The sequence below is a fragment of the Sapajus apella genome, unplaced genomic scaffold, assembly GCF_009761245.1.
Source record: "Sapajus apella isolate SASKATOON/1434 unplaced genomic scaffold, GSC_monkey_1.0 scaffold139, whole genome shotgun sequence".
NCBI lineage: Eukaryota > Metazoa > Chordata > Mammalia > Primates > Cebidae > Sapajus > Sapajus apella.
This window is the reverse complement of record NW_022437079.1, coordinates 3,152,075-3,175,484: the sequence shown is the minus strand read 5'-3', so window position 1 is coordinate 3,175,484 and position 23,410 is coordinate 3,152,075. Positions and strand designations below refer to the sequence as shown.

Sequence of the window (23,410 nt, the reverse complement as noted above, 5' to 3'; positions counted from 1 at the left end):
ACAAAATTAGCTGAGGATGGTGGCATATGCCTGTAATCCTAGCTACCTAGGAGGCTGAGGCGGGAGAATCACTTGAACCCGGGAGGTGGAGGTTGTGGTGAGCTGATATCGCACCATTGCACTCCAGCCTGGGCAACAAGAGCGAAATTCTGTCTCAAAAAAAAAAAAGAAGTAGAGGTGTCAGCCATTCTAAAGACCTCTCAGCATTCAATACACAAGGCTGTCCTTCCTCAAGAAGCAAGATCAACACAGGGGTGTCTGCCCAGGGACCTCACACCTGCCCTTGGCTCCTGGGGAAGGTGACATTACTTGACCCTCCCTGGGAGCAGTTCCAGTGGGCAAGAGTTTGGTCCATGCAACCCCTTCTTTGGTCAGTAGCAATTATCCTGGGCTAGGGAGGACCTTATGGAATCCCAGGCCTCAGCCCTTCCTTTGAGAAGCAGGAAAACCCAAGTCTGGGAACATTCTGCACTTTCCTTAAAATTGCACAGAAGTGATGAGAGCAAGCAAGCAGGGTCTCTGACCCCCGGGGCTCGCAGCCTCTCCCATGCTCTAAAAAGTTCCCTCCCTCCAGGAGGTATTGTTCATTCCACAAAGAGAGGCCCGCCCATGTCAGGGGAAGAGCAAGAGGCACTGGCAGTGAGCAAGGAGGAGCTGAACTAGACGATTTGTCAGGATGCTTGTTCCAAGAGGATTTCAGAATTAAGGTGACTCCACAATCTGAGGAAAAATAAGCTTGCAAACACACACAAGTAAAAAGAAAGCGAAGAACAGATCAGTAAGCGGATCCACGGCTGCTGTGAGGGATGGATAATGGATAGATGTGATGGAGCAAGTGGAATAAAACATTTATGGTAGAATCTAGGTACTGGGATTCTAGATGTTACATGGGATTTCTGGGATGTTACATGTAAAAATCAAGAAGCCTTTTTTTTTTTTTTTTGGAGTCAGAGTCTTGCTCTTCTGCCCAGGCTGGAGTGCAGTGGCACGATCTCAGCTCACTGCAACTTCTGCCTCCCGGGTTCAAGCGATTCTCTTGCCTCAGCCTCCCAAGCAACTGGGCTTACAAGTGCCCACCACCACGCGCGGCTAATTTTTGTATTTTTAGTAGAGATGGGGTTTCACCCTGTTGGCCACGCTGGTCTTGAACTCCTGACCTCAGGTGATCCACCTGCCTCGGCCTCCCAAGGTGCTGGGATTATGGGCAAGAGCCACCGCACCCAGCCTCAAGAAGCCTTCTTTCTCCTATTTCATCATTCTTTCTCTTACCTTCCTTTTCCCTACATTCTTTCAACCAGCTTGTATTGAGTAGCTATTATATGTTAGGCATTGTGCATCCAGAGAGAAATAAAATACTATCTCTGCCTTAAATGGCTCGCAGTGTAGACGGGGGGAGCCATACACAAAGTAATTATAAAATAGGGCAAGCACAATGACAAGACAAAGCTTCTGAAATGATCCATGCGGTAGTGCCAAAAAATGCTCCACAAAAATGGGGAGTTGCTCTCTGGTTAATTAAGTTTGATTTGAGAAAGGTTACAAATTATATTGGAAGCTATTAATGAACGTAAGCAATGCAAAGGCTCTGAGAAGTCCTGCAGCAAAGAAATCTAGCTGTTTAGGCTGGGCACAATGGCTCACACCTTTAATCCCAGCACTTTTCGGGGCTGTGATGGGAGGACTGACTGACAGACTAGGAGTTTCAGACCAGCCTGGTCAACACAGTGAGACCCTGTCTTTAAAAAAATAAAATAACTTGACCTGTGGACCCAGGTCCCTCTTAGGAGGTCGAGGCAGAAGGATTGCTTGAGCCCAGGAGGTGAAGGCTGCTGTGAATTATTATCTGGCCACTGCACTCCAGCATGGGTGACAAAGTGAGACCCTCACTCAAGAAAACAAACAAAACACCTGTTTAACTCAGCATTTCCCAAATTTATGAGCCAGCGCAACCCTTTCACGAACAACCTCTGAGCATGCTTGGGAACCGCTGTAATAGCTGTGGTCTGTGTAAAGAATACAGGAGGACCTTGGAGGGAGAAGACCGCTCTGCCGGGGGGAATCAAGAAGGATTTTCCGAAGAAAGTGGTTTTCAAACTAAGAAAAGAGCAAGAGACTCACCAGGGAGACGATGTGGGGAAATGGAGTAGGTGTCCCTAAAAAGGACTCCCAGGCAGTAAGCAGCACATGTTAAAAATATGGAAAAGCAGGAGTTTGGCTTGTTTGGAGAATTGCAACTAAGTAGTCTAGTTGGAGCCGAGGGTTTGGGTAGGAGATGAGTGAAAAGATGAAGGCAGTGGCTGGATCCTTTAGGCCCTAAGATGCTGTATTCCACAATGCAAAGAATTCAGTTTCAATGTAAATATAAAATAATATTTGTTGAGCACCTACTATATACCAGGATCTGCGCCTGGTACTGGGGAAATGTTGATTTGTAAGACACGTGCTCTGCCTTTGCTGCTTACAATCTAGCAGGGAATGTAGACAAGAAAACCAGGACAGCATGGTTCACAGAAGGGAGTGCCAAGTGCTGTAGGGAGGTCAAGATGGGATTAAACATGTCCACGGGATTTCAAAACAAGAAGGCGGCCAGGCACGGTGGCTCACGCCTGTAATCCCAACACTTTGGGAGGCCAAGGCCAGCGGATCACCTGAGGTCAGGAGTGCAAGACTAGCCTGGCCAACATGGTGAAACCCCGTCTCTACTAAAAATAAAAAAATTAGCTAGGTGTGGTGGCACACACCTGTGGTCCCAGCTACTTGGGAGGCTGAGGCAGGAGAATTGCTTGAACCTGGGAGGCAGAGGTCGCAGTGAGCTGAGATCGTAGTACGGCATTCCAGCCTGGGCAACAAGAGCGAGATTCAAACACACAAACAAAACCAAGAAGTGTGCCATGATCCTGGCCACGGCTGTTTTGGTGAATTATCAGAGGTAAGAGAAGGGCAGAGGAATGAAGAGGAGATACAGAAGTGCAGAGAAAGACAATAGATGGCTCCTTAGAGAAATCTGGCTGAAAGCAGGTGGGAAAGAGGGCGGTAACTGAAGGGAAGTGTGGGTCAAGAATTGCTTTGTTTAGATGGATGGGAGAGACTTTTCTATCTCCGCCTTGATTCTCCGCAGATGATCTCACTAATTCTTTTTATTGTTTTTTTTAGTGTTCAAGGGGGAAAAAAAAAGTGCCCTCAGATGGGAACTCAGCTTTAACTCCTCACCACCAAAGGACAAGATGTGCGTATGAAAGGGCAGCTGTAGAAAGTTAGAGGTTAAAGACCGAGGTTTGAGAGGGGTAAATGATAGTAAGGTCCTCGCTGAGAAGGTGGAAGCAGGTGGGATTTGATGCCCCAGCAGAGGGACCAGCGTTGGCTGGGAAGGTGGGACACCCTCCACTGTTACAGGGAGCTGGGGGGAAGAACTGGTGGTGGTGAGGACACTGTCTTTAAAGACTTGGCGGAGGAGAGTTAATGCAAATTTCCATCTGATGGCACTTAGTTTTTTCTTTTTTTGATGGGTGGGGGTGCGTCAAGTGCAACTTTATGAAGAAAGGAAGGATAAACTTATTGAGGAAGGTTATCTGGCAGTGTTGAAGCCCCCTTGAGGCTGGGACACCCACCTACACACACACGTGACCTCTAGCACAACCCAGCAGCAGAGGTATGGCTCCAGCGAGAAAATACAGCTGGCTTCATACAGGGTTAGGGTTTGCTGAGTCAATGGGATGGAAGGAAAGTCAAAAGGGGGCAAAAGGTGGGAGCAGTCGCCTGTGCCGGGAATCCCAGCAATTTGGGAGGCTGAGGCGGGAGGTTCACTTGAGTCCAGGCATTTGAGACTAGCCTGGGCAACATAGCAAGACTCCTTCTCTACAAAAAATAAAATTAGCTGCTGGTGGTGTGTGCCTATAGTCCCAGCTACTCAGGAGGCTGAGGTGGGAGGACTGTTTAAGCCTGGGAGGTTGGGGCTGCAGTGAGTCATGATTACCCGACTGCACTCAGCCTGGGCAACAGTGAGACCATCTCAAAACAAATAAATGAATAGGTCAGGCGCAGTGGCTCATGCCTGTAATCCCAGCACTTTCGGAGATTGAGGTGAGCGGATCATAAGGTCAGGAGTTCGAGACCAGCCTGGCCAACATGGTGAAACCCCATCTCTACTAAAAATATAAAAATTAGCCAGGTGTGGTGGCAGACACCTATAATCCCAGCTACTTGGAAGGCTGAGGCAGGAGAATTGCTTGAACCTGAAAGGTGGAGGTTGCAGTGAGCTGAGATTGCACCGCTGCCCTCTAGCCTGGGTCAGAGAGTGAGACTCTGTCTCAAAAAAAAAAAAAATATATATATATATATATATATGTAAATAAATATTGCAAAAATGTGGTTTAAGTAACCTTGGAATTAAAGATGAGGAGGAGTCAGAGGCAGTGAAGATTGGAGAACAGGTGGGTGGGAATAATTGAGCAGGCTAATTGGATGGTTGAGAGGTTGCTACCTGAGTGGTGATTTGGGAGGTGGCTCGGGGCATGGCCAGGAGAGCGAGTGGCTGAGGTGACATGGAGGAGAAAGGCATAGGGTGGAGGGGAGATGGCCGAGAGGCCACACGTAGGATGGGATGACCTAGGATGGCAGTAGAAAAGGGCGAAGTAGAAGATGGAGAACAAGTACCCGCCTCTCCACAGAAAAGGGCAGAGGTGGCACCTCCAAGGCCCAGTTTGCTGATGATCTATAGGCCAGAGAAGTCCGCTAGATTTGCAACTGGGCCAGCAGTTTCTTAACTTTTTATTTTGACATTTAATTTCAAATTTATAGAAAAGCTATAAGGATGGTACAAAGAGTTCCCACATGCCTTTCACCTAGATGTTAACACTTCACATTTGCTCTTTCGTTCTCTCAATTTGCACAAGCATAGTTTTTTCTAAACTATTTTAGTGTAAGTTGCAGACATGATGCCCTTCTACTCCTAAATACTTCAGGGTGGACTTCCTAAAAACAGGGACATTCTCCTTACTTTGATCTGAATGCTGCTGTTCCCCTAAATTCATACACTGAAATCCCAACCCCCAAAGAGATAGCATAGGAGGCGGGGTTTTGGGATTAGTGTCTTTATAATAGAGCACCTGAGAGCTGCCCTGTACCTTCCGCCATGTAAGGACACAGCAAAAAGATGCCATATATGTGAAAGTGGCCTTCACCAGATACCAACACTGCTGGTGTCTTGATTTTGAACTTCCCAGCCTCCAGAACAGTTAGAAATAAATTTCTGTTGTTCAGAAGCCACCCAGTCTATAGTAATTGGTTATTGCAGCCTGAATGAAGTAAGATTCTCTTAATTAATCCCAGTAGATCAAAACTACGAATTGACCATTGATACCCTTGAATCATCTATATAATCTAATCAAATATTGCTAACTATAAGGGGCCAGTTTTCACGGATTATTTTCCACCCAGATTCTTTTCCTTTCCCTTTACTCCTCTTCCTTCCAGGCCTCTGAGAAACAGGAAACAGATTGGGAGAAAGGAGCTAAGACTTTCCTGTTTGTTTTGAACGTTCTACTTTCAAATGATTGCAAATTCACAGGGAGTTTTAGAAGAAGCAATGTATCTTTTATGTCAAAATTTTGGGTTTGGAATTTCTCATCTCATTGAGATACTTTAAACCCATATTTTTTCTTGGGCTATTTTCATGATTTGGCATCCATTTAGCAAATACTTAGGAAGCACTACCTTATGCCAGGCACTTTTTACAAACTGGTGATACAGTGAGCAGTTAAACCTTGGACTCAAACTCTACCAAACTGGAATTTCTTCCGGGTGGAGTAAACCAGTTCTCTTTAACAAACCTGCGAGTTACCCAGGTAGTTCTTTTACCATCGTAACGGTTTTTAAGTGTACTGTTCAGTCGTGTCAAGAATATTCACACTGTTGTGCAATGGATCTCCAGAACTTTTTTTTTTTTTTTTTTTGAGACGGAGTTTCGCTCTTGTTACCCAGGCTGGAGTGCAATGGCGCGATCTCGGCTCACCGCAACCTCCGCCTCCTGGGTTCAGGCAATTCTCCTGCCTCAGCCTCCTGAGTAGCTGGGATTACAGGCACGCGCCACCATGCCCAGCTGATTTTTTGTAGTTTTAGTAGAGACGGGGTTTCACCGTGTTGACCAGGATGGTCTCGATCTCTTCACCTCGTGATCCACCCGCCTCGGCCTCCCAAAGTGCTGGGATTACAGGCGTGAGCCACTGCGCCCGGCCCAGAACTTTTTCATCTTGCAAAACTGAGACTCTGTACCCATTAAGTGATATCATTTTCCCCTCCCCCAGACCCCATAATCACCATTCTACTTTCTGTTTCTATGATTTTTTTTTTTTTTTTTTGAAATGGAGTCTTGCTCTGTCACCCAGGCTGGCGTGCAGTGGCATGATCTTGGCTCACTGCAACCTCCACTTATTGGGTTCAAGCAGTTCTCCTGCCTCAGCCTCCAGAGTAGCTGGGATGACAGGCACCTGCCACCACTCTGGGCTAATTTTTGTATTTTTAGTAGAGAGGGGATTTTGCCATGTTGGCCAGGCTGGTCTCAAACTCCTGACCTCAGGTGATCCACCTGCTTCGGCCTCCCAAAGTGCTAGGATTACAGGGGTGAGCCACCATGCCCCATGTGTTTCTATGAATTTGATGAGATACCTCACATAAATGGAATCACATACATTAGTATTTGTCTTTTGGTGACTGCTTTATTTCACTTTAGCATAATGCCCCCAAGGGTCATCCATGTTGTAGCACGTGTCAGCACTTCCTTCCTTTTAAAACTGGGTAATATTCTTTAGTATGTATGTCTCACATTTTTCCATTCACTCATTGAGGGACATCTGTATTGCTTCTACCTTTTGGTTACTGTAAAGAGTACTACTCTGAAATAGATATACAAATATCTCTTTGAGATGTTGCTGTCAATTCTTTTAGATACATACCCAGTAATGGGGATTGCTGGAAGGAAATAACACTTTCATGTGCTTCTGAGTTTGGCTCTTTATACGTTACCTTGGTTATTGTCTCAAGCAGTGCGCCCTTAATCCCAAGCGACTGGAGCTCTTGGGCTGGGTGGGTACCTTATTGGTTCTCCTCTGCCCAGAGTCCAAGGAACCCAGAGGATGTGCTCACATGCCTTCCTTTAAATCGTGCCATAGGTTCCGACTTAACCATCCTCAAATTTGCTTCCAGGGCCCAGGTAGGACTTTTCCTAGGTCCACCCTCCTTAGAGTGGACCTGCTAGTATGTACAGCCCTAGACCCAAAGGGTGGCTAAGGGGCAGCTTTGTGGGGGAGTCATGGTGTGGATCTTCAGGTTGGCTGTCCGCATGCAGGCATATGAAGCCTGAGACTTCACACTGCAAGACTGAGTTGGGAATGGGGAGGGGTGTCCATTTGTACTTTTTCTTTGGACTCCTGTAAATGTTGTTAGATAAACAAGTACTATCGACAAGTTCTGAAGAACATTTAGTTCCATTACTGTACACCTGTTTTTAACTGGCTGTATTTTCTAGAATCAGTGTGTCACTAGCTTCTCAGTGTATAGCGTCTCGTGGGTGAACCAGATGGATAAGATCTGCTGCTTAAAGAAACCTGCACCAGGGTGAAAAAACTGCTGTTGTTAATCTGAATGAATCTAGTCTTCTCTTCTTTTGCATATGTAACATTTATTCATGCAAATGGAAAACACAAATGATACATTTGTGCAACAAGGGGAGACCAGAACCTTGAAGCATCAATGCTGGTGGGTAGACACACAGGCAATTCAGCAAGTATGTCTGGGATGCGCCAATGGGGGCTCCTAGAGGCTAATGAGCTTGTTCTAGCTACCCAGACCCACAGACTCATGGCTGAATTCCAGCAGTCCCAGAAGCAGCCAGGGAGATTTTGTGGGGAGATGAGGCAAAGTTGCCTGTTTCCTTGGCAAGGTAAAAGATCCCTTTCAGGGCCGGGCGCAGTGGCTCACACCTGTAATCCTAGCGCTTTGGGAGGCCGAAGTGGGTGGATCACCCGAGGTCAGGAGTTCAAGACCAGCCTGGCCATGATGGTGAAACCCCATCTTATTTAAAAAAAAAAAAAAAAAAAAAAAGATTCCTTTCAGGAATCATCTTCATCCTCAAACTGCCATGTTTTAGTTAAATATCACAGCTCAGAATTGGGACAGAAATGGAGAAGGGAAAAAAATGCTGAAGGGTGACAAACAAAGAGCAGGTCTAGACAAGCTGAGAGGCACCATTCCCCTCCAATAGCTGTTTGCTCCCTGATCTTAACATTCCTTCACTTGCACCTCAATTCCCACAGGCACCTCAAATTTGGTGGGTCCAAATCCGAAGGGCTCACCATCACCCCATCACCCTTTTCCTGTGCTCCCTGTGTGCCTCAACTATCAGGATTAACTTCCCACCCCCCAACCCGTCATTTGAGCCCGAACATTCCTCAACAACTCCCACCCCCACCCCTCAAATCCGGATATTTGGGCTTCCTAAATCTCTACCTCCTAATCTCTTTCACATGCGGTTCCCTTCTTTCTGTCCCCGTTGCCACGGCTGGCCACCACCACCTATCTCGGGGACAACTTAGTGTCCTAAGGGGTCGTGCCTGCGGTCCTCCCCACCTGGCTCATCTCTTTTGAACGGTTTCTGAGGAACTCACCTGCCCGATATCGCATTCTACAACACAACACAGACACGCCCTTCCCCTTCAGAGGTTCCCCACTGCCCCCAACGTGAGAAAGACTGGCAAACCCCGCCTTCCCAGCTGGCCAGAGGCTCTCTTGCTCGCTCGTTGCTCTCAGGCCTTTTGCACAACGGGCTCCCTGAACCCAAAACAGAATCGCGGCCCCACCCTCTGTCGGTCTTCGGTCTACGGTCAGTTGTTCATTTAACGAATATTCGCTATTACCAGGCTACGCGCTAAACGCTGGCGTTACACAATGGGAGCGCAATAAAAAAAGCAAAACAAAGATCAAGCAAAACCCACAACCCCCAGAAGCCCACTAAGCCCCTTAGCCACAGCGGTTCCGGTCCCCTGGCACACTGTGGAGTATGAAACCCGCCTCTGCCTTCCAGGCTTTTCCAACGCCAAGACATGCGGGGCCCCAGCTGTGAGTCCCCTGGCCCTGACTACTCCTGCAACTGGAGTAGGTCCCTCTGCGCGTGCTCCTCCGCGGCCCCGAGCGCGGGTTCGGACTCGCAGCGCCCCCCTCCGACTGTGAGCGGGGACGTCCTGGAACTCCGCACGCTTCCCGGCACCCGTCAGCCCTCCAGGTGCTCCCGGCCCGCGGCGCCCGGACGGCGGAAGTGAGCCGCAGGGGCGGGACTGGTTGTCACGGGTAGCGGAAGTGGGGCGGCGTCGGGTTGAGCGGGATTTTCGGAAGTTTGCGGAGTAGGTGAGGCTGGGGTGACTGCAGATCGGTGCGCAAGTTGCTTGGGCTGTGGGATGGGGTCCTTGGGAGGGAGCTGTTCTTTGGGGGAAAGGAGGCTCGTGTCCTGACGTGGCGCTCTGGTATTTTCTGTGGCCTAGAAAGCAGACTCGCTCCGCTGTCTCCTGCCGTCCGCCTCCGCTTTAGCAGTTCCCTCCGAGGGGCGAGCCTCGCTCGGAGCCTCTCCTGTTAAATTCTTTCCCCATGGTCGAGGTGCAGTTCTGACTTCTGAGAAATTTTCCTAAATCTTGCTTTGCGTTTTTTGTCGGGTCACGGTCTCCATCACCAGCTGCTTCGTGTTATCGTTTCCGTTTTTACGTTCGCGGCTCGCGCGCTGAAGAACCCGGAAGGGAACGCCAGCGTTTCCCGCCGCCCGGACCCTGCCTTTCTCGGATCTTGACTTCAGATCTCTGATGCTCTCCGCATCTCTTGAGAAGGAATCTACTTTGCGCTCACAAAATTCACAGCCACTCGCCTCTGGTCTTACCTCTGGTTTCAGGATGATTGTAGCACATGTGCCTAGTGTGGTTTACACATATTCCCCTCCGAAGCTGCCTGCCTGCCTCTTCTGGCTGGTCACCTGGTTAGGTTAGTGTGTCCTATTTGCATCCAGTTGGCATCTTGGAGTCTGGAGCTGGACAAACTTGGGCTTCACTTCTCTCTCTGCCACTTGCTGGTCGTCTAATCTTCGGGAAATTCCTTAATCTCTGAATCCCAAAAGTTGTTCATCTAAAATGGGGCAAATAGTACACCTACCTAATATGTGTTGTGAGGATCATATTAATGGATGTAAAGTGCTAGGTCCAGTGTCTTCCCTATTGTAGGGGTTTAGTAATTTGTTAAATAAATATTTGTTAGTTACCTAGTTTGAGCTAGGTAGTGTGCCACGTGCTGAAGATACAGTGATAAAACCAGCTACGGCCCCTGCCCTTACAGGGCTTATAGTCTAGTGGGAAATACATTTGTTAATCTGATAATTACACATGTAACATTAAAAACTGGTGACAGTATGTAAGACGGTTTACTGGTGCCATGAGCGGATGTAATAGGGAACCGTTTAACCTAGACTGAGCTTTTGAGATGTGGATTGAGCTGAGATCTGAAGGATTTGTAGGAATTAGTAATGAAAGAGTGAGGGGCAGTGGATGGAAGGAGGAGTCTGTATTTGAGTTCCAGATGGAAACATGTGGAAGGAAGGGGCTGTGGCAGAAATAACTTGGCGATTTGAAGGACTGGAAGTAATTCCCTATAGCTGGAACAGAGTGATGAAGGGGAGTTAGGCATGGGTCAGACCTTGCAGGACTTACTTTATCCTTACTTACGGATTTTGGACTGATGAGAAAGCAATGGAAAGCTACTCTGAAGAGCTTTCTGATGAGGATGGCATGGAGGGAAGATAAGTCACATAATGAGGTTTGTGTTTCAGAAACATCACTTTAGTTGATGCGTGGAGGGGGACAAGTTAAGAGTCATTGCCATAGTTCAGGTGAGAAATGGTGGTGGCTTGGAGTAATGTTTCAGTAGTGGAGTCGGAGAAAAGTAGATTTGGGAGATACTTAGTAGGTAACATTGACAGGACTTGGTTATGGATGTGGTGAAGGATGAAGCCAAAGTTGTTAAGAATGTCACCCAGGTTTCTGGTTTGAGCAGCTGAACGAATGATGGTACCATTTATGGAGATGGGATCACAGGAGGAAGAGGAGGGGCAGATTTTCTTTCTACTAGTCTGTGTTTCCCCTTCTATTTTCATAGCTCCTCACTGAATTCTGTCTGTTTCATGTGCCTCCATTTCATCCCATCTTTTCTATTCTCCAGTCACCACCCTAGTACAGGTCTTTATCATTTCCACTAAAATGGCGTCCAAAGGGTCTCTGCCTTTGCTGTTTCTCCTTACCTTCTCCCCACTTTAATCTGCACAAAGATGCTAGGTTCTGTCACTTTCAATCTTGTGAGATTGTCTTTTGCTCGGAATTTTTTGATGGTTCTCAGTGATTTACGAAATAAAATCTGAATTCCTTAACCTGTTTACTCCCAGCCTATCTTTCCAGCCTTCCTACTCACTATTTTCCTACTTGGATTCTGCCTCAGCCATTCTACTCATTTTCCCCAAATAAATTTCTCATTTCCCATATGAATGCCTTTGTTCATGATACCCTTCTCACTATATAGTCTGGTTGTCTTGACTATCTAAATTTAATCTCTAAGTTCCAGTTCAAGCTTTCCTCTGTTGGGAAGCCTTGACCTTTAAGAACACAATTATATCTTTCGCCTTGTTAATTTCTCACCTTTTCTTTCTTTCTTTCTTTTTCTTTTCTTTTTTTTTTTTTTAAAGAGACAAGGTCTTACTTTGTTGCGTAGGCTGGGGTGCAGTGACATGATCACAGCTCACTGCAGCTTCACACTCTTGGGCTCTCCTTCTCGCTTGTTTTTATACCACTTAATTGGCACATAGCATTTCTAGTGCTGTTGGTTTATTCATTTATTTGTTAAATACTTTATTACATGCTTATGATAATGTATTACATACTTGATATGCTGTTAAGTGGCAGCTGGGTTCTAGATAGTATGCTCAGTGAGATGATAACAGGTGGGGGCAAAAATTATGAAACCACTTGATTAGAATACAATTTCCTAATAAGGCAATTTTCGGGGAATTTTTAAGATTATTTTGGTTAGGTTAAGAATCACCATCTTAACACTGAGCTGAAGAAGAAGAAGAAGAAAAAAAGAATCACCTACTCAGAGATAGTCCTAAGTTTGTTGAGCACCCATTGCATAATAGGTATGAAATATTCAGTTAACAGGGAAGGAAAAAAAATCAAGTTTGTCATTTCTGGAATCTTCACCCATCTCTGATGTTTTCCCCTTATAGTTCTGTGATATGAGCAATAATGGACCAGAAGATTTTATCTCTAGCAGCAGAAAAAACAGCAGACAAGCTGCAGGAATTTCTTCAGTCTCTGAAAGAAGATGACGTGAGTATCAGGAAGCATGTTCTGCTAAAAGTGAATGTCAGGCTTGATGACAAATTCAAAGGACATGTGAGAAAGAAAAATTATGTTGCGTCTTCATCTACTCCCCGTTCTCTGTAGGAGACAAGGATTTATTAAATAATAATTTATAGATGTAAAGAAATTCGGGTGAGGGAATGAGAGAAATGGACAACGTGAGGGCATTTGTGACCAAATTTAAATCTGAAATAGCCTTAGAATGCTTTCACAACTGTATATACTTTTATGGTCCTTAGAACAATCCTATTTGAAGATGATATCTAGACTATAGTTACTGATTGAGACATTAGTTTTGCATTTTGATGCTTTTCTATATTTTTCCTTAAAGAAATTAAGTTTATGAGCAGTATTTTGAAATTATTAGTAAAAATTAGGGCCTCTGTTTTCACTGTAAGTATATGATTATCAAATGGAATAGTAATTGCCCTATATGTGAAGCTGTTTATTTTTCCAAATCTCCTCACTCAGCTGATATACTGCTTCTTTTTCCATAATAAGTGATCTCATCCTATCCAGATCACTGCCTGGAAAAGCATCCCTCTTCAACATATATGTATAAACAAGTAAAGACATTGAGTATCATGGGATTTCCTTTTCTTCTCTTTTTCTGTCAGTTGATGAGTATTATGTTTTTAAAGAATTTTTTTTTTCTTTTTTTGAGACAAGGTTTTACTCTTTTGCCCAGGCTGGAGTACAGTGGCACAATCTCCGCTCACTGCAACCTCTGCCTCCTGGGTTCAAATGATTCTCCTGCCTCAGCCTCCCTAGTAGCTGGGATTACAGGCACCAGCCGCTGTGCCTGGCTAGGTTTTGTAATTTTAGTAGAGATGGGGTTTCACCCTGTTGGCCAGGCTGGTCTGGAACTCCTGACCTCAGGTGATCTACCAGCCTCAGCCTCCCAAAGTGCTGGGATTATAGTCTTGAGCCACTGTGCCCCACCTTTTAAGGGAATTTTTATGTATTAGTGTTGCAATTATTGAAACAAAGTGCATCTTAGTCTGTGTTATCTGACAGACTAACTAGGAATTGATGTAGGGTTGCTCTTTGATTTTTTTTTCTTTGAAATTATCCAGGATTGCCTTTATAGCTGCTATTTATTTATTTATTTATTAACGCATCTTATGTGTACAGATACAGCTATTTTTTGAGCTGGCTTATTGCATGAGTAGTAACTTGAATCATTCTATAGACAAGATCTGGTTAAAACCAATATTTAAATTATTTATTTAAAGTTTCATGCCTCAAATTGAAGGCATGAATACTGTCAAATTGAAGACAACGTTCCAGATGTATTCTGATTCTAGGATAGAGTAATGCTAATATTTTTTTCATTTTTCCATTAATGAAAAATCAGCTTTTTGGCAGTAACATCATATTGTGGTCTCATTGCTCTTATATTTACTTTTGTATATGTTGATATTAAGCTAAATTTTCTGTATCTCTGAAATCATGTAGTTTTTAGAACCCATGTTAAAAACTATATATGGGCCAGGCATGGTGGCTCGCACCTGTAATCCTGGCACTTTGGGAGCATTCCTTCAGGCCAGAAGTTCGAGATTGGCTTAGGCAACATAGCAAGACCCGGTTTCTAAAAACAACCACACAACAACAAACTTTATATTTGTTAACTGTCATCTTTTTTAGATTCATCTTGTTTTACTCCATCAAGATCATTTTGTGTGCTTCTGTTGACCATATTAATCACCTTTTATCCTCTACAAATTTGTTAAGCATGTCAGTAATATATGCATGCAGTTCATTTAATAAAATGTTCCGCAGAATATGAACTCAGAGTAAAAATTATAAAACACATAAGAAGTCCTGTGGCAAGAAAGACAGTCACAGAACCAGCAATGGGAAAATTAATATTCAAGGATTTAGAGCAAGCTGAAAAAAACTTTAAATATTTAACACAAATACTTAATACAGTATTTAACTTTATTTGTTTAGTGAGACGATCTCACTCTTGCCCAGGCTGGAGTGCAGTAGGGCAGTCTCAGCTTACAGCAGCCTCAACCTCCTGGGCTCAAGTGATCCTCCCACCTCAGTCTCCTGAGTAGCAGGGACTATGGACATGTGTCTGACTAATTTTTGTATTTTTAGCAGAGATGGGGTTTCACCATGCTTTCCAGGCTGGTCTTGAGCTCCTGAGCTCAAGCAATCCACCCACCTCAGCCTCCTACTGTGCTGGGATTACAGGTGTGAGCCACTCTGCCTGGACTAGTATTTAACATATTTAAAGATGTAAATGAAGGCCATCCCTGGTGGCTCACACCTGTAATCCCAGCACTTTGGGAGGCCAAGACAGGAGGATCACCTGAGGTTGGGAGTTTGAGACCAGCCTCACCAACATGGAGAAACCCTGTCTACTAAAAATACAAAATTAGCCTAACATGGTGGCACATGCCTGTAATCTCAGCTACTCTGAAGGCTGAGGCAGGAGAATTGATTGAACCTGGGCGGAGATTGTGGTAAGCCGAGATCGTGCCATTGCACTCCAGCCTGGGTAATAAGAGTGAAACTCCGTCTCAAGACAAAAATATGTAAATGAAGGAATAGAACCCATAAGATAATGGATTTAGAAAGCAATAAAAGAAAACTTCTTGAAATGAAAACCTCAGTAGATTATTTAACAGTAGACTAAACGTTGCTAAAGAGAAAATTAGTGATGTGGAATACAGAGCTGAGGATAACTAAATAAAGCACAGATTGTAAAGAGGTGGAAAATATAAAGAATATTTAAAATATATGGAGAGAACTTTGATAAGAATATATTTTCTTCTTAAACACATAATATTCATAAAAATTAATCGTGTGTCATATACTAGATACAAAGAAAACATGTAGGTCCCATAAGGTAGAATTATTATAAACTATTGTCTGTGCTCATAATGCAATAAAACTGGAAATGAAAACTGAAAGTAAAAATCAAAAAACAAATGATACTTTTACCTGGAAAGTAAAATGCCTTCTAAATAACTGATGAAAAGAGATATAAACAGAAATTACAGGATTTTTGAAAAACAATTACAGATGACAAAAATGCTACATGTTAAAATCCATGGAATAATGTTAAAAACAACAGTGTTTAACAAATGAAATAATGAAGCAAATGAGTAATGAAACACAAATGAAATAATCAAAATAATAAACTTAATTCCCAACTCAAAAACCTAGAAAAAAGAGAAAGTAAACAACAACAACAACAACAACAACAACAACAAAAAGATACTACTAAAGATAAAAGTGGAAATTAATAAAGTAGAGAACAGAAAACTAGTAGATCAAATTAATCAAAATCTTGGTTCTTTGGGGGAAAAAAATCCCACCATTAATGAATATAATCAAAACAGTGGGGTAAAAACATGCAGAAAATGGTAAATGATAAGGGGGAGGTACCATTAATACAGAGAAAATCTCCAGAAACTACTGTGAAACTACAGTACATTTCTGTGCAAATAAATTTGAAAACCTAGAGGAAATGGATAATTCCTTAGACACATACAGTTTAACAAAATTGAGCCAATTTGAGATGGAAAGCTTAAGCACACCAGTTTCCATTGAAGAAAAGAGAAAGTTATCAAGGAACTACCTCATACAAAAATACCAGGCCCAGATAGTTTCACAGGAAACTTCTGTCAGATCTTTAGAGATCAGGTCCTAATGCTACATAAGTTGTTTCAGAGCATAAATGTTGAAGGAAAACTTCCAGATTGTTTGAATGAAGCAGGTACTACATTGAATTGAGCAAGTATAACATTGATTTTTTTTTTATCCTATCTTTATCAGGTATATCCCTAAATCTCATAAAGATAACCTAGAAAAAAGATATTGTAGACTAATATCACTTATGAATATTGATACAAAAGTCTTAAATATTAGGGGACAGATTTCAATACCATATTTTAAAAAAATACCAGGATCAAGTGGGATTTAATAGCAGGAATACAAGGTTGGTTCAATATTTGAAAGTATATTACTATAAAGACTATACAATTATCTTCATAGATCAGAGAAAGCCTTTGACAAAATTCAACACCCATTCCTAATAAAAACTTGAGAAAATCAGAATAGGTGGCTGCTTACATCATAAAATATACATATCTAAATTCTAGACTCAGTATCTTAGTGGGAAACCAGAGGCATTTCCCCTAAGGCTGGGAGCAAAGCAATACTGCATACTGTTTCCACTACTGTTTAATGTTTTGGTCAGCTATCCGATGCAGTTAGCCTAGAGAAAAAAATCAGAGACATAATAATAGAAAAATAAAGGCTGAGCGCAGTGGCTCATGCCCATAATCTCAGCACTTTGGGAGGTCAAGGCGGGCAGATCCCTTAAGATCAGGAGTTCTAGACCAGCTTGCCAACATGGTGAAACCCCTTCTCTACTAAAAATACAAAAATTAGCCGGGCATGATAGTGTGTGCCTGTAGTCCCAGCTATTCAGGATTCTGAGGCAGAAGAATCACTTAAACCTGGGTGGTGGAGATTGCAGTGAGCCCAGATGGTGCCATTGCACTTCAACCTGGGCAAACAGAGTGAGATTCCATCTCAGAAAAAGAAAAAGAAAATATAAAACCATCTCTCTTTGTAGGTGGTATGATAGTATACCTAGAAAACCCTGGAGAATCTGTGGTAAAACCATCTATAAACAAGAATTCATCAAGGTAGCAGAATGTAATGTGCAAAAATCAGTAGCATTCATACGTAATAGCCTGTTAGACGATACAGTTGGCCAGGTGGGATGGCTCACACCTATAATCCCAGCACTTTGGGAGGCTGAGGTGGGTGGATCAGCTGAGTTCAGGAGTTCAAAACCAGCCTGCCCAATCAGGATAAACCTTGTCTCTACTAAAAATATAAAAATTAGCTGGGCATGGTCGTGCATGCCTGTAATCCCAGCGACTCTGGAGGCTGAGGCAGGAGAATTGCTTGAACCCAGGAAGCAGAGGTCACAGTGAGCTGAGATCATGCCACTGCATTCCAGCAGATGCAGTGAATGAGAAAGCCCCATTTACAATAGCAACCAAAAAGTTAAAATAGTAATAAACCTGAGAAATGTCCAAAACCCATATGAAAAAAACTATGAAACACTTGTAAAGGACAAAAGTAGAAAGCTAGGAAGATACCCCATTCTTGATTGAGGAGTCTCAACATCATGAAAATGTCACTTCTCTCTAAGTTAATTTATCAATTTAATACCAGTAAAGATTTCATTGAGCTATTTTGTGGAACTAGATAAGCTGATGGTAAAATTCATATAGAAAATTGTACACACAGGAATAGTTAGGGAAAAGCTGAAAAGAGCTCTGAGGGAGAGTTAGCCCTAGCAGAGACTAAACACCACAAAAACTTTTATAAGTAAGAGTATGGCTGGTACATGAATAGATGAACAGAAACGGAATAGAATACTAAGAACTGGTAATGCATAAGAAGAGAAACTCTCAAAATAGACCCAACTACAAGTAAAATCTAGTATATGATAAAATGACATCTCAAAACACTGAAATAAAGATAGTCTTTGACAGATGGTATTGGAACAACTGGATGGACATTTGGAAAAAAAAAATAGATAAAATTAGATCTATTTCAAGAGTAAGCTCCAAATGAATCAGAATTTTAAATGTAAAAAACAAATCTAAATAAATGTTAGGACCGGGCACAAGGGCTTATCCCTGTAATCCCAGCACTTTGAGAGACTGAGGTGGGAAAATCGCTTGAGCCAGGTGTTTGAGATTACAGTGAGCTATGATTGTGCCACTGCACTTCAACAGGGGTGACAGTGAGACTCTGACTCTTAAAAAACAAACAAACAAACAAATAAATAAATAAATAAACTGTAAGTTAGGGCCAGTCATGGTGGCTTACGCCTGTAATCCCAGCACTTTGGTAGGCCGAGGCAGGCAGATCACAAGGTCAAGAGATCGAGACCATGGTGAAACCCTCTCCCTACTAAAAAATACAAAAATTAGCTGGGCGTGGTGGCACACGCCTGTAGTCCCAGCTGCTCGGGAGGCTGAGGCAGGAGAATTGCTTGAACGCAGGAGGCAGAGGTTGCAGTGAGCTGAGATCGAGCCACTGCACTCCAGCCTGGCGCCTGGCAACACAGTGAGACTCTGTCTCAAAAAAAAAAAAAAAAAAACTATATGTTAGAAGAAAACATGTATGAATTTCTCTTTAAGCCCAGTGCAGTGAAAAGCTTTCTAAGTATTATACAAAATGTAGATGCCATAAAAGATAAGTTAGTCTACATATAAGTTAAAAAGTGCATGGCCAGTCAAAAGACAAATGGCACACTGGGAAAAAAATATTTGTAACGTATCACAGATAAAGGATTAATATTCCTAATTCTTTTTTTTTTTTTTTTTTTTTTTTTTTTTTTTTTTTTTTTTTTTTTGTGACGGAGTTTCGCTCTTGTTACCCAGGCTGGAGTGCAATGGCACGATCTCGGCTCACCGCAACCTCCACCTCCTGGGTTCAGGCAATTCTCCTGCCTCAGCCTCCTGAGTAGCTGGGATTACAGGCACGCACCACCATGCCCAGCTAATTTTTTGTATTTTTAGTAGAGACGGGGTTTCACCACGTTGACCAGGATGGTCTCGATCTCTTGACCTCGTGATCCACCCGCCTCAGCCTCCCAAAGTGCTGGGATTACAGGCTTGAGCCACCGCGCCCGGCCCCTAATTCTTAAATAACCTGTGAGGAGGGGAAAGATAAAACATCATATTTAAAAAAGGCAAAGGCAAAAAACATGAGACTAGCCTTTAAAAGATATATAAAAATGGCCTTAAACATAAGAAAATATGCTCAACTTCACTCATAATAAAAGAAATGTAAATTAAAGTGGAAGATACTATTTCTTGTCTAATTAATTCACTGGGGGAAAACAGATACTCACTCATTCCCTGCTGAAAAATGGTATGACCATGGTTAGAATTTGGTAATAGCTAGCAAGACTACAGACACATTTTCCTTCAACCCAGTCATCCCACTTCTAGGAAATGTGAAAAATGTGTATATTCTCCTTTTTATGTGAAAAAGAAGAGAAAACATACCTATGTCTGGGTATCATTACAAAAAAGAAACAAAGAATACCCCAACCATACTGAAGGTGGGGAGGGGAGAAAGAACTCATCTAAGTATTTGATTATCTACCCGAAGCCTTGGTATAGGAGTGGTGGGGAAAAATACAAATAAACCTCGAACTCTTTTTAGTAGAATTGTTTATTGTAGTGGTATGGGTGAAGCAATTTTGAAACTATTTTACATGTAATAAATGTGTTGATATTCAGAGTCAGTGTTCTTTCAGTGGCAAAGGGACATGGAAATATGAAACGTAGAAAGGCAAGAAAGAATTCTGTGGGGATAGATTAGAAATAGAGGTACAAGTGTGAACTTAGGCTTTCTCAGGTATGTGTATATATATGTGTATCTGTGTACATGTATATTTTTATGCGTATATACGTGCATACATTTCCTGTTTAAATTTTTTTTTTAATTAGCATGGCATAGTGGCACATGCTTGTATTCCTAGTTAACTGGAGGGGTGCTGAGGCAGGAGAATTTCTTGAGCCCAGGAGTTTGAGGTTATAGTGAGCTATGACTGTGCCTCTGCAGTCCAGCCAGGGTGGCAAAGAAGACTGTCTCTAAGTAAATAAGGTAAGTAAATGAATACATGGGTAGAAAGAAGTTCTCTTGCTTACAATGCAGGAATTGGAAAATCATTACTTTGCAACTGTCATGGTAAAAATTGAACCAGGCAAGAAATATCAATGGATGCTAAATCCAGGAGGAATTTAAAAACATTGATAAAATACAATTAATGAAGCTAAGAACCTTAGTCCAACTCTCCCCAGTAATTATGTCACTAATGTTCTCTTTATGTTCCAGCGTCCTGTGCTGTACTCAGCGTCCTACACTGCTCCCTTAGTTGTCATTTCCTCCTGATTTCCTGCAATCTGCAATTGTCTTTCCATGTTCTCTGTTGATCATGATAACCCTGAAGAATATTGATCAGTTGTTTTGCTGAATGTGTCTCAGTTAGGGCCTGTTTGGAATTGTCTCATGATTGGACCAAGGTCATGTATCGCTGGCATAAGGGCCACAGAAATGGTGCCATGTCCTTTTTAGTATATCATATCACTGGGATCTTGATGTCAATGTCATTCCTGGTTATACTGACTTTGATAACCTGTTAACAGTGGTTTCTTCTGGGCTTTTCAACATTTTACATGGAGAAAATTAATGAGCAAGATATTTGCATGGTCTTAAAGTGTCTCCCTACAAATTTCTTACTGGTGGCAAAGGGAGGGAGGAAAAGTAATTATAAAGTGGGGTCAGAATTAATATCGCCAGTGAGGGACAGATGGACATCATGTGCTTCCTGATGTGATACTCACAGAATGACATATCACCTGTGTTGTTGCAAGACTGCATAAACTCCATCTAGGCACAGGGAAACACCAGACAACACAAAATGAGGAATGTTTTATTTTTTTTTTTAATTGAAATTTATTTGGATTGTGCTGTTAACTTGGTAGTTAAAATTTTGAAGCCTTCCGAGATAATAGGGATACTTAAATCTTACTTGCTCTAAGTTTTAAAATGTAGTAAAAAGCATAGCTGAGCATGGTGAAAAGGAAGACTGAAGATCACGTAAGTGGAAGGAGGAAGATGGAGAGTAGAGGACAGAGGCGATAGAGGAACATTAACATTTGTTGAGTACGTGTTGTGTGTTAGTCCCCCTGCAAGTTCTTCTGCGCACTATCTCAGTCCTTCGAGGAGAGGAAATGGACACACATAACAGATTGAATTACTTGCCTCAGGTTATATAGCTAGTAAATGGCATAGCTAGGATTTACATCCAGGGCTTCTGATTCTGGATCCAGCTTTTTCCCCCCCTCCTATGCCAGACTGCTTTCTGTTGAAACTGAACTATTTCAAAGGTCAATAACAGCTTCTCAGCCTTGGCAGTGCTCATGCTTTGGCTTGGATAAATCTTTGTTGTGGTGGGCTGTCCAGTGCACTGCAGAATGTTTGGCAGTATTTCTTACCACTAGATTCCAGCAGCACCCTTTCCGTTGTGACAACCAGAAATGTTTCTAGACATTGCCCAGTGTCCCCTGTGGGACAAAAGTCACCACTGGTTGAGAACTCCTGCTTTAAGGGTTATGTCAAGGACCAAGTATTCTGTTGGAATGTATAGGCAAGAGTAGTCAGATCCTTCTTTATTATATATGTAATGGAGAGATGGACTCCAGCTAGAAACACCAGACTCATGTACTTGTGGAAGAGATGAAGTTTATTGTTTTATTAGTCCTGGCTTCTGTGATACTTCTCTCTCTAGATTATCCTCCAGTGTTACTGATCTCACTTTCTCCATTGTCTTTGCTGGCAGCTGTTTCTCTTTTTACTGATTGACTGTTGGTGTTCTCTTCTCTTTATATTCTTTCCTGGATGGTCTCATCTGTTTCCATTGATGCTCCACTTGGCGTATTTCATTGTCATATACTTGGCGCTTCCACTTGGATATCTCAGAGTAGTGGTTCTGAGAGCCACAGCAGACCTGACTCATAAACCGTGGGTAGAGCCCAGAAATTTGTTTTTGTAAGCCCTCAGGGTGATTTAGATGCTTCCTTAGTCCCAAATTTTCACCACGTAAATGGATGATGCCACTATTCACCCAGCTAGCTGCTTAAGCCAGAAATGTGGGAGTCTTCCTCAGTTTCTTTTCCTTCATCACTACCCCCTACTTCACTTCCAAACTGAGAAATTTCTATTCTTAGTTCTCAAATATTTATCTTGGATCTATCTACTTTTCTTCATCTCCTATGTCAGTGTGCTAGGGCTACAAAGTACCACCAATTGCGTAGCTTAAATAGCATCAATTAAATGTTTCACGGTTCTGGAGACTAGAAGTCCAAGATCAAGGTATTGTTGGGCTTGGTTCCTTTTGAGGTCTGTGGAAATTTGTTCTGTGTCTCTCGCCTGGCTTCTGATGGGTTGCTGGTAACCTTTAGCATTCCTTGGCTTGTATCACCTGAGCTCTGCTTTCATCTTCACCTGGCATTCTCCCTGTTTATGTTCTATGTCCAGAGTTCCCTTTTTTAAGGGCATCAGTCATTGGACTAGTGACTGAATGGCCCATTCTAATGACCTCAGTTAATTACATCTACAAGAACCCAATTTCCAAATCAGGTCACATTCGGAACCATGGGGGGGTTAGAACTTCAGCATATGAAATTTGGGGTGTGGGGAGGACACAACTCATAGTGCCTCTATTACTTTGGTCTAGGTCACTATCATCTCTCTCTTAAACACAGTAGCAGTCTACTAACAGATATCCCCATTTCACAAACCCCCATAACTCATTCTCTGCACTAGGAGCAAGGATGGTGTTTTAAAAATCTGTCATCTCACTTCCTTCTTTTCTCTTTAGTAACTTCCATTGCACTTAGACAAAAGCTGAACTTCCTGCCATGACCTGTAAGATTCTTCATAATCTGGTCCTTTCTGTTTCTCTTCAAACTCATCTTCTGCTACTCTTTTCTTTACCCTTCTGCAGCCATACTGTTTTTTGTTTTTTTTTTTCTTTAAACAAGTCTTTGGTCTCAAATATGCCAAGCTCTTGGCTTCCTCTTGGTCTTTGCACATGATCATATTTCTGTTTAGAATATCCTTCTCTAACTCCTTTGAATAATTAGCGCCTTCTTGCTGAGCACGGTGGCTCACCCCTGTAATCCCAGCACTCTGGGGCGCCAACGTTGGTGGATCACCTGAGGTCAGGACCTGGCCAACATGGTAAAACCCCGTCTCTACTAACAATACAAAAAATTAGCCGGGCATGGTGGCACATGCCTGTAATCCCAGCTACTCAGGAGGCTGAGGCAGGAGAATCTTGTCCTCTAAGTCTCTACTTAAATGTCACCTACTTCAGAGAAGCTTCCCCTTACTACCCTAGACAGAGTTTC

General features: G+C 42.8%; 1 protein-coding gene across 6 annotated transcripts in view; it reads left to right on the top strand.

The window, feature by feature from the left end:
• The window catches only part of FANCI (FA complementation group I), a 91,771-nt gene that overhangs the window by 7,108 nt on the left and 61,253 nt on the right, over positions 1–23,410 (top strand). For 2 of the 6 annotated variants that reach the window (XM_032263902.1, XM_032263898.1), the window contains exons 1-2: positions 9,245–9,396; positions 12,302–12,404. In XM_032263902.1, coding sequence (XP_032119793.1) covers positions 12,321–12,404 — 84 coding nt within the window. In that variant the 5' untranslated portion in view covers positions 9,245–9,396; positions 12,302–12,320. Of the gene's footprint in view, positions 1–2,832; positions 3,019–9,243; positions 9,397–11,909; positions 12,212–12,301; positions 12,405–23,410 lie in introns of those variants that run through there. The other 4 variants (XM_032263901.1, XM_032263903.1, XM_032263900.1 and 1 more) reach the window with 4 other exon arrangements.